Source organism: Chlamydomonas reinhardtii, chromosome 13, assembly GCF_000002595.2.
Source record: "Chlamydomonas reinhardtii strain CC-503 cw92 mt+ chromosome 13, whole genome shotgun sequence".
NCBI classification, from domain to species: Eukaryota; Viridiplantae; Chlorophyta; class Chlorophyceae; order Chlamydomonadales; family Chlamydomonadaceae; genus Chlamydomonas; species Chlamydomonas reinhardtii.
Genome location: NC_057016.1, coordinates 4,546,023 through 4,564,672, shown reverse-complemented (window position 1 = coordinate 4,564,672; position 18,650 = coordinate 4,546,023). Strand labels below are relative to the sequence as shown.

Below are 18,650 nucleotides of genomic sequence, written 5' to 3'. Positions count from 1 at the left end.
CGGGAGTTGCATACGGTACCTCATACGGTACCCACGACGGTACCCTGATCGGTCCTCTCCTCACTAGCGTCTTCGCAACACGATGCCGCAGTGCGTGACAGACAGCACGGTGGCACCTGGCAATTCAGCAGGCGACAGAGTCAAACGGGCACTGTGTAGAGCTAGCGAAGAGCCCGCATTACCCTGCCCGACTTCCGCGTAATCTCGCGGAATCCCGGATGCGCACGACGCGCTTGCCTGACGCCGAACGCCGAACGTGGAAGTTACAGGATGCCTTACATATCGGCCTTTTGCGACGCATGTACAGTGGCCAGTGGCGCCGCTTTTGCAATGCCTGAACACCTGGCCCTCACCCCACACATACCGGTGACCGTGACCTCATGTCGCACAGCCTTCCCCGTCACGCAGTCCGTCACCGTGATCGAACCTACGTTACGACTCTTGCCCTGCGAGCCTTGTAGGATTTGTGGGCCCGGGATTATAGCCATCACAACGGGAACTTGCTTCTCATCACCCTCGGCTTTTGCTTGTACTAGGAATTCAGCAGTCCGTCACCGTGCACGACCACCACTGCCACTCCGAGCCTGTAATTCATAAATCAAACGCTACCGTACTGCACTATTGCTACTGCACTATGCTGGGCTCCGCGCCCCAAGTTCTGCCAAGTTCCATTACGGTAGCACACCAGCCCCCATCAGCGCAGTGGAGTTACTTCTCTGCAAACTCCTGAGCCCCAAAACACAGGTCAAAAGGTCTGACTCACTGCTCACACCACCATGAAATGCCCACCGAGTGCCGCACGGCGCACGCGTGCCGTGATCATGATTCGTCTTCTCTCCTTGACAATGCTTTTGTCCCAGCGCCGCGCCACTTGAAAAACGCACTGTGTAAAGCATCATGCATTTATGGAGCACACGATTGCTTGCCAGCATATATCATTGCTGCACCCCCGTCCCCCATGCCATCATCGTACAGAAGTGCGCATCGAGGGGCACAGCCCACGCATGCATCCCTACGCCGCATGTTCCTGCCTCGGTGTCTTTGCGGCAGCAGCCGCTCGGCCGCTGCCACCGGAGAGACACGACTCCGCAAGCAGATCTTACGTACGTCCGCCCCGAACCACCCCACCGCGCCTTCCGCGTCGCCTCCTTCCGCCCCTTCCTACCCCGACTTGAAAATGGCTGTTAACTGTTTGTCTGCATGTCCGTCCCTCCGTCACTTGAAGCCGCCGTGTGTCGCCGTGCCATACCCACGCCAAAACCAGACTCAAAACACACACCCGCGCAAGCGCCGCCTCGTGCCACCACTCCCTTCCCCCATGCCACGCTCAAAAGCTTTAGTGACCCACCAGCGCTGCCAGCCAGCCGCTCCGTCACTCCTTCACTCGCGTCAGTGTGAGCACCTGCCCACCAGTACCCAGTACGACCAAACAAGCAGCCAGGCCCTGACCGCCGCCGTCCCATCCCGCCTCATCCCATCCCATCCCGCCCCAGTCCGCCCCGTCCCGCCTCCCGCGCCCTACAGGTTCTGGGTTGGCAATGGCGCACCTTGTGACTGAAATGAACTAACCCCCTCCCGCCACAGTAGTCCAGCCGCTCACTCGGCGGGCCGCAGCACGAACACTCGGTCGTCCCCGCTGACCACATCCTGCCAGGCGGGGTTGGTGCTCACAAAGTGCAGGCGCCACGCGGGGTTCTCGGGCTTGGAGCGGTACAGGCCCAGAGGCACCGCGCCTGTGTGTGTGTGTGGGGGGGGAGTGTGTGCATGTGCGCGTTGGAAAACATGAGGAATGGGAAACGCAAAACGCGCATGCAATGCATGTGCGTGTGAGTGTATGCGTGTGCGTACGTGTGCGTGTGTGGGGTCTGTGGGGGTGGGTGGCGTTTTTTGGGTGGTGGTTTGTCCCGGTTCCAACCGGACAACAGGGTCGCGGGGCGGGGTGTGACGAGGTCGCGTGCGAGCGAAGTGTTGGGGTGGTGGGTTGGAGTGGCGGTGGTGTTTGCCAGCGACACGTCCAACACGCATCTGACACGTCCGACATGCGGCGCATACGTCGTTTCCCTCAACACGCACGCACGCACGCACGCACGCACACACGCACGCACACGCACACGCACACGCACACACACACACACACACACACGGCCACACACACACACACACAAACACACACACACACACACACACACACACACACACACACACACACACACACACGCGCGCACGCACCTGTGTGTGTCACCAGGTGCTCGAACAGCTGGCGGTAGGGCCGCCCCGCGCACTGCGGCGGCACCGCCACCAGGCGCAGCAGTGTGCCGCCGGGGCGCGCGCCCGGGTCGTCACCACACAGCTCACTCATCACGTCTAGTAGCAGGTTCTGGGGGCGGTGGGGGCGGGAGTGGTGGGGGCGGTGGGGTGGGTTGTAAGTACCAGCCCAACCTAAACCAAACCAAGCTAGTGAAGAACAGGCAGAGGCGTTAGTTGCAAGCGATAATACTTGCGGTTGTTGGGATGGGGTTTGGGGGTTTTAGGTTGTGGCTGTGGTCGCGCTTTTGGTTGCGGTTGTCATTGTGGTTGTTGTATGCTAGAAGGAGATGAAGCACGAGTGCAGGTCAGCACCCGGCAAAGGCGAGAGGCGTGGGAGAGTGTAGGCAGGACTCGGCACGCCCTCCTGCGCCGCCCAGTGCCATCCCACGGCCTCGCCACCCCCGCCCCCCCGCCGTTCACCCGCTTGGCGAAGGCCTGAATGGTGAAGGTGTCCACCAGTGCCGGCACCACCACCCGCCCCGCGCCGTAGTAGATGTTGGTCTGCCACTGCACCAACCCGTTGGCCGCCGCCGCCTCCTCCGCCTCGCGCCGCTGACGCCAGCTGCGCCGCGGCCGGGCTGCGGCGCCGCCGATGGCGCACGACTCATCCCACACGCTGGTGCCCTGCGTTGGAGGCGGTGGGGTGCGGAGTCCTTGGCGTAAGCGTGGCACAGTAGCAGCAGACCTACAAAGGCACCGTGCTAGCCCGGCAAACATATGTTGTGACAGGCCGAAATGTCTATCTGGTCGAGCCTGACTCGCGGCGTCGTTCGTGCATGCCAGCTGGCTAAGCCCAAGGCTACTGCCTAGCCTACCATTTCCTTCCTATCTTCCTGTCCCCTCCTCCCTCACCATTCACAAACTCCTCATTCACACCCCGTAAATATTCCACCCACACGCAACCACGCCCCCACCTGCAGCAGCAGCCCCGGCTGCAGGAAGCGCACGCTGCTTGTGAAACTGAGCTCCACCACACTGTGCCCGCGCATGCCGCCGCTGCCGTAGTAGTTGTAGTGGTAGCCGTGCTGCTGCTGCTGCTGCTGCTGCTGCTGCTGCTGCTGCTGCTGCTGGCCCTGAGACCCCGGCTGAGACCCCGGCTGAGACCCCTGTTGAGGCCCTTGTAAGCTGCCCGGCGGCCCGCCGCCGCCGCCACTGCTCATTCCCCCATCGTATGAAGCCCCGACGTACGGCAGGCGGCCGCCACCGCCGCCGTTGGCCGCCGCCGCCGCCGCCTCGCCGGGGCCGCGGCCGTCACGAACGCCGGATTGCGGGGCGGGTTGCGGGTGTGCCCAGGGCACAGAGTTGTGCGTGTGTGTGTTTGGGCCGTGGCTGCTGCCGCCGCCGCCGCGCTCCGACTCCTCGCCGCTGCTGCTGAAGCCGTCCGAGTCAGGGCCATAGTAGGGCCCGCCGCCGCCGCCGCCGCCGCCGTGTCCCGGGGAGGGCGGCATGGACACGCTGACGTCCTCGCCCACCCCGTAACACGTCAGCAGCGCCTCGGCGTCGGCCTGCGTTGGATGGCGGTTGGCGGTTGGTGGTTGGTGGTTGGTGGATAAAGATGTAGATAGAAGGAGTGTAGGGACAGGAAGCCCAGCAGCCCCCAATCCCCCCGGTCCTAAGCAGAACCCCTCTGTTGACTCATTCCAACCCCCACACAACCCCAACTTATCCTTCCCCCACATCCTCTCCCCCCGCCCCACACCACCTGCACGCCCGCTCGGCTGGTTGTGCCGTAGTCGTTGGGGTTGGAGCCGTCACCGGCCTCCAGGGCGGCGGCGGCAGCGGTGCCGCAGCGGCCGCCGCCGCCGCCGGGCCGCTCGCTGTGTCCCAGGTACACAAGGCAGCTGGGCGTGCGTGTGCGGGAAGTGGTGGGGGCGACAGGGGGATGGTGATGGGGTAATTACGGTGTGTATGTGTGTGTGCGGGACGTGGGGAAGCGACGCCCAACATGTTGAAAGGTGGAGGGAGACACGTTGTCCCGCGGGGGCCGAGACCAAGGAGTCAGGGCGAAAACATTTTGCATCGGGTTCGGTTAGTTTTGGCTGTTATCGACGGTCCCCCCCCTACCGAGCACCCAGCCTCCTCTCGTTCCTCCCTCCTCCCTCCTCCCGCCCCGCCCCCACCCCCCCAACGCCTCACCGCGCCGAGGGCGCCCCCGCTGCCTGCAGCGCCTTGGGGTCTGCCGGGCTGCCTCTCACCACCCGTGTGGGCCCCATGGCCCCCAGCGCCAGCACCAGCCCCTCGGGCGGGTTGGGGTGCAGCACCACCACCTCCAGACACGACATACCGCTGTCCGCGTCTGCGTGTGTAGGTGCACGTGTGTGTGTGTAGGTGTGTGTAGGTGTGTGTGTAGGTGTGCTCATTGCATGTGATGGAAGCTGACAACGGACCCCCAACAACACAGCGGGCAGGTGGATGACTGCAGCCACCACAGGCGCGGGTACTGAAGAAATTAAGGGCCGAAGCCATAAAGGGAACCGCGGGGTTTCCGCGGTTGCACTGTGGAGGCACAAACCCACCCTTGGTGCCGGCACAGCTGTGCAGCACACGTGCGAACTCCACAAAGCTATCGAGAGCCCCCGCCAGGATCACGTGGCCCCGCCCGCCGCCGCCGCCGCCACTGGCGTCGCCCGCCGCCGCCGCCGCCGATGGCGACCCGGGTTCCGGCTGCCGCCAGGATGCATCCTGCACACGGTTTCAGCCGTTGGGTTGGGTTTGTTTGGATTGCGAGAGCTGGTTCACATTCGAGTCCAAGCTTGGATACGGGTGCCGCACTTGCGGTGCTGTACGCAGAGCAAGACATGACACACGACGCACCGCGAGAGTGTATGAAGGCCGCTTGGCAGCAGCTGTAGCAGCTGTAGCAGCTGTAGCAGCCCCCGCCGCCGCTCCAGCGGCGGCGGGCGGAGCTGACAACCAGCTCGGGCCGCCGACCGTGGCGGCGGCGGCGGCAGCGCCTGCCGGCACTCGGGACGCCGTCACCGCTGCCGGCGGCGCCGGCGGCGCCGCCGCTTTTGCCGCAGTCACCGGCGCTGACGCAGGGTTGATGTTAATCCGCAGGTCGCTGCGACTTACGGCCGCCGCCGCCATTGCGCCTCCTGGTGTCACAGAACTGCCGTGTTGGTGCTGGTGTTGCGGCTGTAGCTGCGGCTGCTGCGGCTGTAGCTGCTGTTGCAACTGTAGCTGTTGCGGTCGGTGATGCGGCGGCGCGGCGACGGCTCCGTAGTTGAGCCCCAGCTCGGAGGAGGAGGAGGCGGCGGCGTGTGGCGGCACGTCCACGTGCCCGTTCGACCCGCTGTGCACGTGGCTGGCTGCTGCTACTGCTGCTGCTGCTGCTACTGTTGCTGCTGCTGGCGGCGGCGGCGTTGGCGGCGGGACATCCAGTGAGCTGACCGTGCTACTGCCGGGTGTGCCACCAGGGCTGATGAAGGAGGCGACGTCGGGGGAGGCCGAGTGCAACTGCCGGCTACTGCCGGTGCTACTGCCGGCTGAGCCGGCGGCGACGGCTGTAGCACCCGCGCCGCTGCGCCAGCCGCTACTGCCGCTGCTGAAGCTACTGCCGCTGCTGAAGCTGACCACGTGGGAGCTGCCGGCAGCCAGCCGGTGCTGAGCCGCCGCATTCGCCGCCAGGCTGCTACTGCTGCTGCTACTGCTACTGCAGCCGCTGCTGCCAGTGGGGGTTGCAGCAGCGCCGCCTGCGGCTGTTGCAGCAGGGCCACCAGCAGAGGCTGCTAAGGATGCGGCTGTGGCTGCTACAGCCTCCGCCTCTGCCGCGTCCGCGTCCGTGTCGGCGCTCAGGGTAACCGTGACGGCTACTGCGGCTGTAGCAATGACGGGCGTGGCCGCCGCCGCCGCGCATGGCTCCCGTTCAGAGCTCAGCGCGCCTGGTGTGGACTGGACGGCTGTAGCTGACACAGCCGCGGCAGTAGCAGCGGCAGTAGCAGCGGCCGCGGCCGCAGCAAGTGCAGCCGCAGCCGTCGCCGCCGCCGCTGCCGCCGCCGTGCCTGCGTCGTTGCTACTGCCGCTGCCGCTTGCCGCTTCCACCACCGCCCCCACCTGCGCCTGCTCCATCTCCTGTACCTCCCGTCGCCGCCGCTCCTCCTTTTGCTCCGCCTGCTGCTGCTGCTCCTTCGCCTGCTGCTCCTGCCGCGCCCCCAAGGCCTCTCGCCGGCGCTGCTGCACCTTCGCCTCCGCCGCTAGCTCCGACGCCGCCGCCAGCTCCGAAGCCCAGTCTTCCTCCGCGCCACGAGCGCGCGCCTCCCGCGCCTGCTGCCGCTCCTTCTGCTTCTTAATCCGCTCCACCTCCCGCACCGCCGCGAAGAAGGATCCCTCCTTCTCCGTGAAGTAATCATCCTCCTCGTCCCAAGAAGCAAGCGACGGCAGATAGCGCTTCACACGCCGCGGCCGGCGGCGGCCGCCACTGCTACTGCCACTTCTGCTGCCGCCGCCGCCATTGCTACTCCCAGCCACGGCGCCGCGTGCGCTGCCAGGGCTGCCGCCGCCGCCGCCGCCGGATCCCGCCGCCGCCAATGCCGCCGCCACACCGCCACTCAGCTCCTCATCGCTGATACCGCCATCGTCACTGGCGCTGCCGCTGCCGCCGCTGCCGTCCTCACTACCCTCAGCGCCCGACGCCGCAAGCATAGTCCGAGCCGCTACCGCCGCCGTTGCGGCTGCCACCACCGCCTCCGCCTGCGCCTCCGCCGCCTCGGCCTCCGCAGCGCGCGCCTCCGCGGCGGCGGTGGCGGCAGCGGCGGCGGCCACGACCCGCGGGTCTCGCAGGGCGGCGGCGGCGTGGTGCTCGGTGTGGGCGATGACGAGGAGCTGGTCGGTGGGGAGGAGCGGGCGGCGGTGGTGCGGGTTGAGCAGCACACGCCCCTCGGAGCCGGTGAGGATGCCTGGCAGGGGTGCGGGGCGCGGAGGGGAGGTGAGGGGAGGGGAGGGACATGTGGGGGTTGGAATTGGAACTGGACAAGTCCCATGCCGGAAGGAGGGTACGAAAGCAAAGTAAACATGGACGATGCTTAGAAAACGAATGCGGACATGGCAGGAGCAGTTGCATTGGTATGGGTCACATCCTTGCCACAACACACTGCGGTACGCACAAACTAGCAGACGTGCACCCACCTGCCCCCCCTATTGCATTGGGTTTGGTTTAGCCTGGGCTGGTATCTACACCCCCCCACACACACAAACACACTCACCAATGACCAGCAGGTGCTGCTGCCGGAACGCCTCCCGCACCACAGAGCCAAACGAGCAGCCCACCAGGCTGCCCGCCGCGCCGCCCACGCCATTGCTCGCCGCGCCGCCACCCCCACCACTTCCCCCTCCCCCTCCCCCTCCGCCGCCACCAGCCACAGCCGCGGCCCCGGCTGCTACAGCCGCCGCTATGGCCCCTGCCGCCGCCGCTGCAGCCGCTGCTACAGCCGTGGCGCTGGTGTCGGTGACGGGGACCACATGCAGGTCGTGGCCGCAGCCGCGCACGTACTCGGCGAACCAGGACCGGCCCGCCAGCTTGGGTGTGGGGGCGCCGGCGGGGCGCATGGAGCTTTCCTGTGTGTGGGGGCGTTATAATTCGTGTGGAACACGTGTGTGGCTTGTAAGTACCCACCCTGCCACAACCCCTTTCCTCCCCCTCTCCCCAGCGCACGTTGGGTTTGGTTCTCGCAACCCGCTCCCCTTCCCCTCTGATCGTGGGTCTTGGACAAGTTGGCATTGCAGTAAACAAACACCAATACTTGCAACCAACACACACCGGCACTCCATGCTGGAAAGCACCCCGTCTCTCTTTCCTGTACGACTCCTCCCCTCCTCAATCCCCACCTCCTTGCCCGCAGCACCCTGCCCCACTTGGGTTGGGTTAAATTTGAGCTGGTCCTTACACCAACCCCCTCCCCCCCTCCTCCATGCACTTGTGAATTGGGTTCGGTTCCGTTTGGGCTGGTCCTTACACCGTCCCCTCCTTAATCCCTCCCCGGCTGGCTACGCCTTCACTTCTTAAATAATCATGAATGTAACCTTCCTCCTGCCCCCCCCGCCCCCGCCCCCCTCTGCCTGTGCTCCGCTCGTTTTCGATGGTTTTGGTTTAATTTGGGCTGGTATTTACAACCCCCCTGCCCCCTGCCCCCGCCCCCCTCCTTCCTCACCCTCAGCTGCCTGCTGGGTCCCGCCACATGCAGCAGGTTGCCCAGCAGTGTGGAGGCGCCGGGGCACAGAGCCGACAGCGCCAACAGCCGGTGCCGCATCTGCTCCACTGACATCACCACGTCCTGAGGAAGAGGGGTGGAGGGGAGGGGTTGGGTTGGGTGGGAGGTGGGGGGTTAGGGTAGATGGTTGGATGGATGGATGGATGGGGGGTAGGGGGTTGCAAGGATGTTTGGAAAAAGGGGTAGGGAGGGGTTCCGTTAGGTTTGTGTGTGTGTGTGTGTGTGGGGGGGGGGGGGTTGGGAGCAGGTTGTTTGCACGTGACACCACCGCCCGCCCCTACCCCTGTTTCCCCTTCTGCTTGCACAGTGGCCCCACATGCTCCCACCCCCCACCAACCCACCTGGTGTGGATCCAGGAAGGGAACCACCTTGGATAGGGCCGCCGCCCGCAGCACCTACGTAGCACCGTAGATGGGAGTTACAGGTCAGTGAAAGCGGCGGCAGAGGGTCTGGGAGTGGGACTCCAAGGCGGGCCCTGTCACGCCCACCCCCTCCTCCCTCCACCCAGCCTCCCTCCAAGCACCCAGCCTCCCCCTCTCACCTGCACCGTGAGCGGCACACATTTGGTGTAGCTCTTGATGGCCCACACCCGGAACAACACGTCCAGGTCCTCAGCCGCCGCGTCGTGCGTGAAGCTGGTGAGCGGGATAGGAGGGAAGGTGTGGGTGTGTGGGAAGTGAGGTTGGGAGGGGGTTAACGTTGAACCAATCCCGTAAGGAAACAGAGGTTGGGAGGGGGGTTGGGAAGTGAGGTTGGGAGGGGGGTTGGGAGAGAAGGGAGGCGGGCTTAAAATTGGATACCGTACAACAGCATTACAACACGGTAGCTATCCTCACTGCACCTCCTCCCCCTCCTCACACGAACCCCTCCCCCTCTCCACCCCACACCCCGCTATAGTTTAGCTTGGTTTGGTTCAGTTTGGGCTGGTATTTCCTCCACACACACACCCCACCCCTCTCACCGGTCGCCCAGCACCAGTATGGTTGCTGCCCGCTCCGCCCGCGTGCGCACCAGGTCGGCGGCAGACAGCACGGAGCCCTCCACCAGCGTGATGCGCTGGTCGTGAAGCTCCTGAGGGCGGGGTGGGGAGAGGGGGGCGCTTGTGTGTGTGGTAGTGGTGGTTGTCAATGCCTAAGTGGCGGAGTGGGTGTGTGTGTGTACATGTGCGTGCACTCCACCAAACCAAGCCAAACTGGTGGGGGAGGGGGATCACGTGCCCAAGGCCAGCACGTGAGTGTGCCAAACACACACACGCCGCGCCGCGCCACGCCCAGTCCCATACCCCCCAACTACTCCCTCCTCCACAAGCCCCCTCCCCCACCTGGAACGCGGTGAACTGCTCCGAGGGCTTGTTGCCAATAACCATGAGGTGCACATCCTGCGGCACAAACTGCTGGTGGCGGACCTGTGGGGAGGTGTGTGGGGAGGTGTGTGGGGAGGTGTGTATGGGGAGGTGGTGTGTGGGGAGGTGTGTGTGGGGAGGTGTGTGTGGGGAGGTGTGTGTGGGGAGGTGTGTGGGGTTGTGAGAGGTGGTGAGGGGAGGGGTGTGAGAGGTGAGGCGTGTATATGTGTGTGAGGGGTGGCAAGGACACTGCCTAGGTGCTGTGCCGAACACGCTATAGACTATCACATTGCCTGATACCAAAACAAACATGTGCCACGCGCCTCTGCTAACCTGCTTATCATAACAATTTCAATATCTCTCTCACCTGGTGGAAGAACTCGTCTGTGAGGTCGGCGAAGCCGCGCACCTCGCTGAGCCTCGTGCTCAGCAGCACTGTGGGCCGCCCGGGGCTGAGCGTGCCCGCGGTGAGGCGGCGGCTGGCCAGCTGGCCCCACAGCTGCGAGGTGCGCACCGGGATGACCACCACACCCACCGCGATGAACACCAGCACGATGAAGCGGCCTGTGCTTCGGGATATGGTGTTGAGGGGGCGGAGGGTGCAAAAGAGGAAGATGGGAGGTACACATGGGTTTTGGGAGTGTGGGTTTGGGCTGCCACCACCACGTGAATATAGGTACGTCACCTCCGCTCCTCGCTCCCCCCCTCCTTGTTCTCTTCCCCCCCCCCTCTCTTTGCCCCGCTCTCTCCCTCTCTCCCCCTGGGTGAGAATTTTGATGATGGGACTTGCTCATTGGGCCCGAGCACACCCCCAACCCCCCCCCCCCCCACACACACACACACACACCCCAACCCCTCCACGCACGCACGCACGCACGCAAGCACACGCACACGCACACGCACACGCACACACACACACACACACGCGCAGCCCCACCCGCGGTTGTCTTCATGACCACGTCGCCGTACCCCACGGTGGTGAGGGTGGTGGTGACGAAGTACAGCGCGTCGTGCCAGGGCAGCCGCTCCACCGCGTGCACCAGGCTGGCGGCGGTGAACAGCAGCGCAAGCACCGAGGCCACCAGCTGCCAGGGGGGGGCGGGGGGGGGGGGTTGAAAATGAGGGTGAGGGGGGTGTGGAGGTTACACTCATGATTATCTAACAAGTAGGGGGGTGGGATTACATTCATGCTTGGTTAAGAAGAGGCGGAGTTGTAGCCAGGCACATGAATACAACATGCGCGTCGTGTGTGTGGGTGGTAAGCCGTCCATGTGGGGTACCGTTGTCGTGCTTGTGCCGTGACCAAGAGCAGCCATGTCCATACAGACCACTGCCGGCGGCGGCGGCTCAACACACACCTCAGGTGGCTCCCTGCCCCTCCCATCTTGCCTCGCTCCCCCTAACCTCACCGCCACACACGCCATCCGCCACACACGAGCACCCAAAACCCCGCTCCCCCTCCCTCTCCCCCCCGCCCCACCTGCATCAGCCGCACGTTGACCGCCCCGCTCAGCAGCGCGCCGCTGCTCAGCTTCATGAGCGGCACGTTGCCCGTCAGCAGCACCAGCCGCAGCAGCCGCAGAGCCCTGAGGGGGAGGGAGGGAGGAGAGGGAGCGAGGTGGAGGTGGAGGCGGAGGCGGTGGTGGTGGAGGAGGTGAAGGAGGTGGATGCGGAGGAATCCTGCCCCCCCCTCGCTTTTCCCCGATCAGTCCTACCCAGGGCTCCTTGACGCCCCTTCACACATACACACGCCCCTTCACACACACACGCCCCCAAGCCCCACCCCATCCGCACCGCCCATCCCCACCCGACCTTCACCCCCATCGCTGTTCCCCCGCGACCGCCTACCGGACACCATGCTCTAAGCTAATCATGGATGTAACGCCCGACCCCCACACCCGCATGCACACCCACTCTCACACACACGCACCTGAATATGCGGAACCATCGCAAGTCCACGCCGCCCGCCCCCAGCACGCCCCCCGCGCCACTCAGCCCGCCCGCTCCCAGCCAGCTCAGCAGCCCGCTCGCCGCCACCCTGCCTGCTGCTCCTGCTGCTGCTGCCCCTGCTGCACCTGCCCCCGCAGCCGCTGCGCCTGCGCCGGCCGCTGCTCCCACTGCTGCTTCCGCCGCTGCCCCCACCGCCGCCCCTGCTCCTGCTCCTCCTCCCGCCAGCGCCCACGCGCCCAGGGCGCTCGCCGCCATTCCCGCCAGCTCCAAGACACCGGGCGCGAACGACAACGCGTCGAGCCCCGACAGCGGCGTGAACAACACACGTGTCCAGGCAGAGCCGGCGGCCTGTATGTGTGTGTGTGTGTGTGTGTGTGTGTGTGTGTGGGAAGGGGAAGAGGAAGGGAGTTTGAGTGGGTCACACAGCCCCTCACCCCAAATAACTCCACTCCCGCGATCCCGCCGTGGCGTCCGTCCCAGTTGCGGGCCTTTGTGCTCATGTCCACACACAGCGCTGTGCATAATAGAGAGGTTCACACATACGGCGAGTATGCTTACCGCTCATGTCTCGGTTTTTTACTGGGGATGGTGACCTCCCCCTCTTCCTCCCCCTCTTCCTCCCCCTCTTCCTCCTCCTCTTCCTCCCCCTCTTCCTCTGCCTGTCCCTGTCCCTGTCCCTGTCCCTGTCCCTGTCCCTGTCCCTGTCCCTGTCCCTGTCCCTGTCCCTGTCCCTGTCCCTGTCCCTGTCCCTGTCCCTGTCCCTGTCCCTGTCCCTCCCCTCTCCCCCTCCCCTCTCCCCCTCCCCCTCTACCCTCCTCTCACCCTCAGCCGCAGCACCAGGTCCCCCGCGAACAGCGCCGACAGCGCCAGGTCCGCCCCGTGGCGCCACGAGCCGCGCGGCGCGGGCGTGTAGGTGCTCCAGATGTACAACCCCACAAACACCAGGCTGGCAGCCATCTGGCCAACCTGCGGCGGGGCGCGGGCGCGGGAGGGGGCCGGAATGCGTGTGCGTTTGTGTGTGTGTGGGGGGGGGGGGGAGGGGGCTCTTGTGGCTAAAAGCCGTGTGCTTTGTTTGTGTTTCGTGTATAAGTGTCGACCCATCAAGCAACCAAGGGTAATGATCCCCACATTTGCTCGCGAACAACTCTGACACACGATCCTTAGTCCCAGTCAACCCCTTCCGGGCCTCGTCCCACCGCCACTACCCGACCCGGGCCGCACCTGCAGCAGCAGCCGCAGCTCCACGCCCTGCCATGAGGCGCCGCGCAGCTTCGCAAGCTGCTCGTCCATAGCCTGCGGGTGAGGGAGGGAGCACGCGTGTGTGTTTGTGTGTGACTTTGTGTGGGTACGGGGGGCCGGGCGGGGGCGTGAGCACTCGGGACGGCGGGCAAACCACACAGCGTTTCAGTCATTGGTAAGCAGCCTGCGGGTGCGGTGTTCCAAGACTGGTTGGCATGCACTCTGCAAGACTGTGAGGGTTGGAGCGGTGGGGTTAAGAGTAGGCTGGCGCGCGGGCGGGTCATACAGAGGCTAACGGCCGGTGTTGGTGCCGACGGAGAGGAGAGGCCGGAGGCGGCCAAAACCCTGGTCAGAAACCGACTACCCGACGAGCCGGGCTGACGGGACCCGATGACAAGTTGTGATGTAAGGCTCACACGAGCCCCGCCGAGCTATTGGCGGTCCGCCTGGTAGGCGTGCGGGTGTTTCGGACGGACATTCTTCACGTGTGAAATGGCTCCTGCAAAAGCCGTTCTACACGTCGGCGCCTGATGACGCGCGCCCGCTCACCGTCGCCACCTCTTCAAGCTTTCGCCGAATGGGTCCGCCCGTTGACGAAGCCGCGGCATGTTGCTCGACACGCCTACTTGCAGTTAGCGTCGGAAGCGGAGGGCTGGGGCTTGCAACGAGCCGACGCGACAGCCGAGCGCGGCCAACAATAGGCTTATCAAAGCAACATATCTTATGCTCCCTAAGCCGCGAAGACGGCCAACGGAGTGAAAGTTCCATCGCCGGCTGCTTTTCTGCTGCTGCGAAAGCTTGTCGCGTCAGCTCAAGCCCTCAGCTACATAACTGCACTCATTTTCATGACGCTATGCAAATTTAGTTTCGTGCTACAAGTTTCAGTGCGTGAGCTTGTCCGTGCCGCGATCGGGCTGACCCTTTGACTCTCAGGTGTCAAGACGTGCCCACGAACGTGCCCTCGTTGAGTACCCTCCCTGCGTTGTTCCCGCCCCGCATCCTCTCATGAACGCTGCAGTCACAGATGCGTCCTCTCATGTAAAAATGCTACACACGAAATGGTCCGAGCAGGTTTTGGTGGGGGAGATCTGCGCTCCCTCGAGCGTCAACCCGCCCCCAAACCCCAGCGCTTTGGCGCGGAATGAAGAGCCCTGCATCCACCTGCACGCCTATCCAGACGCAAGCTATGTACCATGACCCGCTCCTCATATCTTTTCTATCGCTGCATCATCATCCTCCGTCGTTAGCGCGTCATCCAGCGCCATGCCAGCGCTATGCCGCCGCCGCAACTCGCCGCTGTACTCAACGAATTGGGGTGTGTGCGTGGCCACAGCCACACACACGACCCCTCGGCCTGCCACCTGCGTCAATCATCGCCCGTGGCATCCGGCGCGCGGTCAAACCCAAACCCTATGCCTCCTACTGCAAGCTATCCACGTATGCACACGCCCCCAAAACCGGGTCCGAGCGCGCACACAATCCGCAAGCCGCCCGGGCCGCTCCCAGCACGCTGTCGCCGGCTACGCCGCGGCAGCAGCCGCGAGCACCGCCGCGCCGGACCGCGGCCCTCGCCGACACCGCACCACCCTGGATGGGCGGAAGCCCGCAGGAAGGCATTTGGAAGCGCTACTGGCGCACTCAAAAGCGCTTTGGCGCAAAAAGCGCTTAGAAGCACTTCCGGTGCACGATCGAGGGGCCGGACTCGTCGTACTCGGACTTGGCGATCCACATTTGCTGGAAGGTGGACAGCGAGGCGAGGATGGAGCCACCGATCCAGACCGAGTACTTGCGCTCGGGCGGCGCCACCACCTTGATCTTCATGGCGCTGGGGGCCAGGGCCGTGATCTCCTTGCTCATGCGGTCGGCAATGCCTGCGAGGTGGTGAAGGGGCAGGGAGGGAGGGCGATGAGGATAAGGTGACGATTGACGACCAAGTCATCAGAGCCGCCCTCACCGGTCCGGGCCGTTGGCACCTCGTTCCCTGCGGCAGTCCGTCACGCCGGTCCCCATTCACGCCTGCCTCCCCCCCCCCACACACAGTCCCCATGACCTCCTGCGCCCCTGCTCAACGGCGCCGCCCCTCTCCCACTCACCGGGGAACATGGTGGTGCCTCCCGACAGCACGATGTTGTTGTAGAGGTCCTTGCGGATGTCCACATCGCACTTCATGATGGAGTTGAAGGTGGTGTCGTGGATGCCCACCGCCTCCATGCCAATCATGTTGGGGTTAAACAGCACCTCGGGGCAGCGGAAACGCTCGTTGCCGATGGTGATCATCTGCGTTGTGTGGTGCGTCGTGATGTTGTGTGGTGGCAGAGGCGGCGATGTTTAGATGTTGGGTTCTGCGGTGGCTGCTCGTTGCTGCCTTGCAGCAGCTGCGCCATCCGGCAGCCGCCCGCTCTCCGACCTCCTCCCGCCCCTGCTGCACCATCTACTTTCACCCGGTTGAACCCCCTTCACCACCACATCTAAATCGAACATGCAGCCCTGTCACTTCCCGTTTGGTTCTTGTTCTCGTAGCCCCATACCAATCCCTTGAAACCCCACCTCCCGCCCTCTTTACCCAAAACTCAACCATCACCATCCCCCCTAGCAAACGCCCTAGCTCCCACCTGGCCGTCGGGCAGCTCGTAGGTCTTCTCCAGCGCCGAGCTGGACAGCGCGGTGGCCATCTCCTGCTCGAAGTCCAGGGCCACGTAGCACAGCTTCTCCTTGATGTCGCGCACGATTTCGCGCTCGGCCGTGGTGGTGAACGAGTAGCCGCGCTCTGTCGAAGGGAGGAGGAAGGAGATGTTGTGGTTAGCTCGGTGGGGAAATGTAAGCATGACCGCGGCGGTTTGGGGTCCAGCATGCCGCTCGCGCACATCCTGCTGGCGGTTGGCCATTGTGACTGTGCTGCCTTCCTCCCCAACTGACTGCTGACTGCGTTCCAACACCACCCACCCCACGTTCCACGACCTCCCGGTCCCCATATGGGCATCGCTTCCCCAATCAACGCCTTGCCCCACTCCCTCGTTCCTTCCTTCACGCCATTCACCACCCTGGCATTGATTAGAATCTGCTTCTCACGAGCAGTGACGCGATTAGCTTCAGACTCCGGCGCAAGGCAATGCCGCGCCATGCTGCCCGTCGGCGGTTCGCTGCCATCGTGACCTAACCTCCGACTCCGCTTGCCCATATCGACTCCCCCACCCTCCCGCATGTGATGCAGACTGCAAGTCGCCACCTTGGCCTTGTCTGACAGCTGGCTGGCCTGAGGCTCCTGCTTGACACATGCACCATGCTGTCCTGTCCTATCATGCCGTTCTGCATCCAACCCACTATCCACTCACTGCAACCCCCCCCAAACAAAACCAACCGGCCCACCCAGCCCACCCATTGAAACCTGGAACAAACAGAACCGACCAACTGCAACAAACCGCGGCTAGTGCACCCACCCATGAGGATCTTCATCAGGTAATCGGTGAGGTCGCGGCCCGCCAGGTCCAGGCGCAGGATGGCGTGCGGCAGCGCGTAGCCCTCGTAGATGGGCACCGTGTGCGTCACGCCGTCGCCAGAGTCCAGCACGATACCGGTGGTGCGGCCGCTGGCGTACAGGGACAGCACGGCCTGGACGGCGGGGTGGGGAGGCGCGGGAGTGAGGGTGCGAGTCAATGGCAGTGGTTGATGGGGAGGGGAGGGGCCAGGGCCTTCACGCACATGTCACGCGCCAAGCGACAGCACAACAGCTGGCTGGTATGCCAGCGTCCACGTGGTGCGGACATGTGTCGCCGACTGTGCCGCCGACCGCTGTTGTATGGGCCTGCCTTACTGTCCGGCTCGGGCTGCTGCCGCGTGCCGCGATGCCGCGGCCGTTACTCCGCTGTCTCGACCTCTCTCACCTGGATAGCCACGTACATGGCCGGCACGTTGAAGGTCTCGAACATGATCTGCGGGGAGCAAAGAAGAAATTGGTGTGGAGTAAGGGCGGAGCTTTGGAGGTAGGCGGTTTTGCAGGGAACGGTAGGTCTGTGACTTGTGCAAAGAAACCAACCCCCGCACCTGGGTCATCTTCTCGCGGTTGGCCTTGGGGTTCAGGGGGGCCTCAGTCAGCAGCACGGGGTGCTCCTGCAGAGGCAGGCGCGAGGGGCGGCAAGGGAAGTTCAGCGACGCGTGCAGGTGGCGAGGATGTCCGGGACATGTGTGCGTGCCAAATACCCACCTCGGGCGCCACGCGCAGCTCGTTGAAGAAGGTGTGGTGCCAGATCTTCTCCATGTCGTCCCAGTTGGTCACAATACCGTGCTCAATGGGGTAGCGCAGAGTCAGAATACCGCGCTTGGACTGCGCCTCGTCGCCAACGTACGAGTCCTGCAGAGTCCAAAGAAGCAAGTATGCTCAACATGGCTTCATACATGCATATAACGCGTGCAAGCATGCACGAGCCAAACGAAAAGCGAGCGCACCTTCTGGCCCATCCCGACCATCACACCGGTGTGGCGGGGCCGGCCCACGATGGAGGGGAACACAGCGCGAGGGGCATCATCACCAGCAAAGCCAGCCTGCGGACACGGCGACACAGCGATCGCCAGCATCAGGTTTGCTCGAACAACGCGCTGCAGCGCGGGGCCCACGCCAGGCCCAACGCCCAAGTTAAATGGAAGTCCCCACGCCACTACGTGTGATTGTGCTCATTAGAATGACCAGATCGAAGTTGAGCTGCTGGCGCGCCCAAGACGGCCAAACCTTCCAGCGAAGGAGTCCGGCCACCTTCCCGCTTCGTCGCGGCGACGCGCCCTGAACACCTGCTCACCTTCACCATGCCCGAACCATTGTCGCACACCAGAGCAGAGACCTCGCCCTCGTCAGCCATTTTGAATCCTGCGTGTCACGTCCGCGAGAGCGAGAACGAAGTGATCGGAGGGCTGCCACCTCGGCAAAGCTAAGCATTCTTCGCCTGCGCTAGTGCATGACAACTCTACCCTTTCCATTCAATGTGATGTGCTACGATGCTGCAACAGAAGCGAGGCAACGCAGCGAGGCTCTACCGCAACGCACGCGCAGGTGTTTGGCTCTCTACCTGAAGATAAAGGTAGATCGGGGGAACGGGGTCACAAGTCTGGTAGCTATGTGTTGAGTTGAGAGTGCAAGCCGGGCTTCTATTGTATGTCCGGATCGGAATTGGCGCGAACTGTTCAAATGGGCTGCCACCAGGCAGCCCCGAGCTGCCAGCGCTGAGTTCCTGAAACCCTTTCATTGAGTATAAATAACCAAAACACTAGGAAGACGGGTGGACACGAGGACGCGCAACGGGCGACTCTGTTCGCAGCGCCCCGACCTTTGGGACACCGCCTTCTCTGCTCGCGTCTGCCCCTCACGGCGGCGCAGCCAGGCGCCGGCACGTGACCCGGAGCCGGAGCTGCAATGCAGCTCGCCACATGCATGCGCGCCACCCTGCGCCACTCCATTGCCACGCATGCGACACGGCTCGAGCGCTGGGCAGGAGGTGCTCGTGCCCCCTCGTCTTCCCTGATCTTCCCGAAGGGGCCATGCCTTCTCTCGTGAGGAATTGTGGTTAGTGCGCCCGCCTGCGGGGCTTGTGCCACCTGTGTGGGATGTGGCCCCCTCG

The 18,650-nt window shown here is 64.2% G+C and overlaps 2 protein-coding genes across 2 annotated transcripts; both read right to left on the bottom strand.

The window, feature by feature from the left end:
- Positions 1–251: 251 nt before the first annotated feature.
- Positions 252–13,858, bottom strand: CHLRE_13g603750v5 (uncharacterized protein). The gene is made up of 21 exons (XM_043069829.1): positions 13,594–13,858; positions 13,027–13,098; positions 12,628–12,771; positions 11,786–12,153; positions 11,336–11,441; positions 10,793–10,940; positions 10,223–10,419; positions 9,835–9,918; positions 9,475–9,584; positions 9,055–9,148; positions 8,855–8,908; positions 8,454–8,576; positions 7,509–7,860; positions 5,122–7,202; positions 4,824–4,989; positions 4,444–4,603; positions 4,010–4,148; positions 3,222–3,812; positions 2,728–2,931; positions 2,230–2,377; positions 252–1,733 (listed from the first exon to the last, which is right to left on the bottom strand). The coding sequence occupies exons 1-21, from the start codon at positions 13,810–13,812 to the stop codon at positions 1,597–1,599; spliced, it is 5,697 nt and encodes a 1,898-aa protein (XP_042917804.1). The 5' UTR covers positions 13,813–13,858; the 3' UTR covers positions 252–1,596.
- Positions 13,859–13,906: 48 nt separating this feature from the next.
- CHLRE_13g603700v5 (uncharacterized protein) lies at positions 13,907–18,298 on the bottom strand. The gene is made up of 10 exons (XM_001699016.2): positions 18,102–18,298; positions 17,835–17,902; positions 17,488–17,583; positions 17,246–17,392; positions 17,086–17,151; positions 16,926–16,973; positions 16,482–16,653; positions 15,657–15,811; positions 15,138–15,321; positions 13,907–14,915 (listed from the first exon to the last, which is right to left on the bottom strand). Exons 2-10 carry the CDS (start codon positions 17,892–17,894, stop codon positions 14,710–14,712), a joined length of 1,134 nt encoding a protein of 377 aa, XP_001699068.1. The 5' UTR covers positions 17,895–17,902; positions 18,102–18,298; the 3' UTR covers positions 13,907–14,709.
- Positions 18,299–18,650: the final 352 nt, after the last annotated feature.

What these genes read in the sequence shown, in the direction of transcription:
- CHLRE_13g603750v5 (XM_043069829.1), bottom strand. Translation starts at nt 13,812, where the DNA reads ATGGAACTTTCACTCCGTTGGCCGTCTTCGCGGCTTAGGGAGCATAAG. An exon ending in CAGCTGTGCCGGCACCAAGG is followed by an intron (nt 4,604 to 4,823) that starts GTGGGTTTGTGC and finishes CTACACACGCAG; the next exon opens with ACGCGGACAGCGGTATGTCG. An exon ending in GCGGGGGCGCCCTCGGCGCG is followed by an intron (nt 4,149 to 4,443) that starts GTGAGGCGTTGG and finishes ACGCACGCCCAG; the next exon opens with CTGCCTTGTGTACCTGGGAC.
- CHLRE_13g603700v5 (XM_001699016.2), bottom strand. Translation starts at nt 17,894, where the DNA reads ATGGCTGACGAGGGCGAGGTCTCTGCTCTGGTGTGCGACAATGGTTCG. An exon ending in AGCTGCGCGTGGCGCCCGAG is followed by an intron (nt 17,152 to 17,245) that starts GTGGGTATTTGG and finishes CTGCCTCTGCAG; the next exon opens with GAGCACCCCGTGCTGCTGAC. An exon ending in CCTGATGAAGATCCTCATGG is followed by an intron (nt 15,812 to 16,481) that starts GTGGGTGCACTA and finishes TCCCTTCGACAG; the next exon opens with AGCGCGGCTACTCGTTCACC.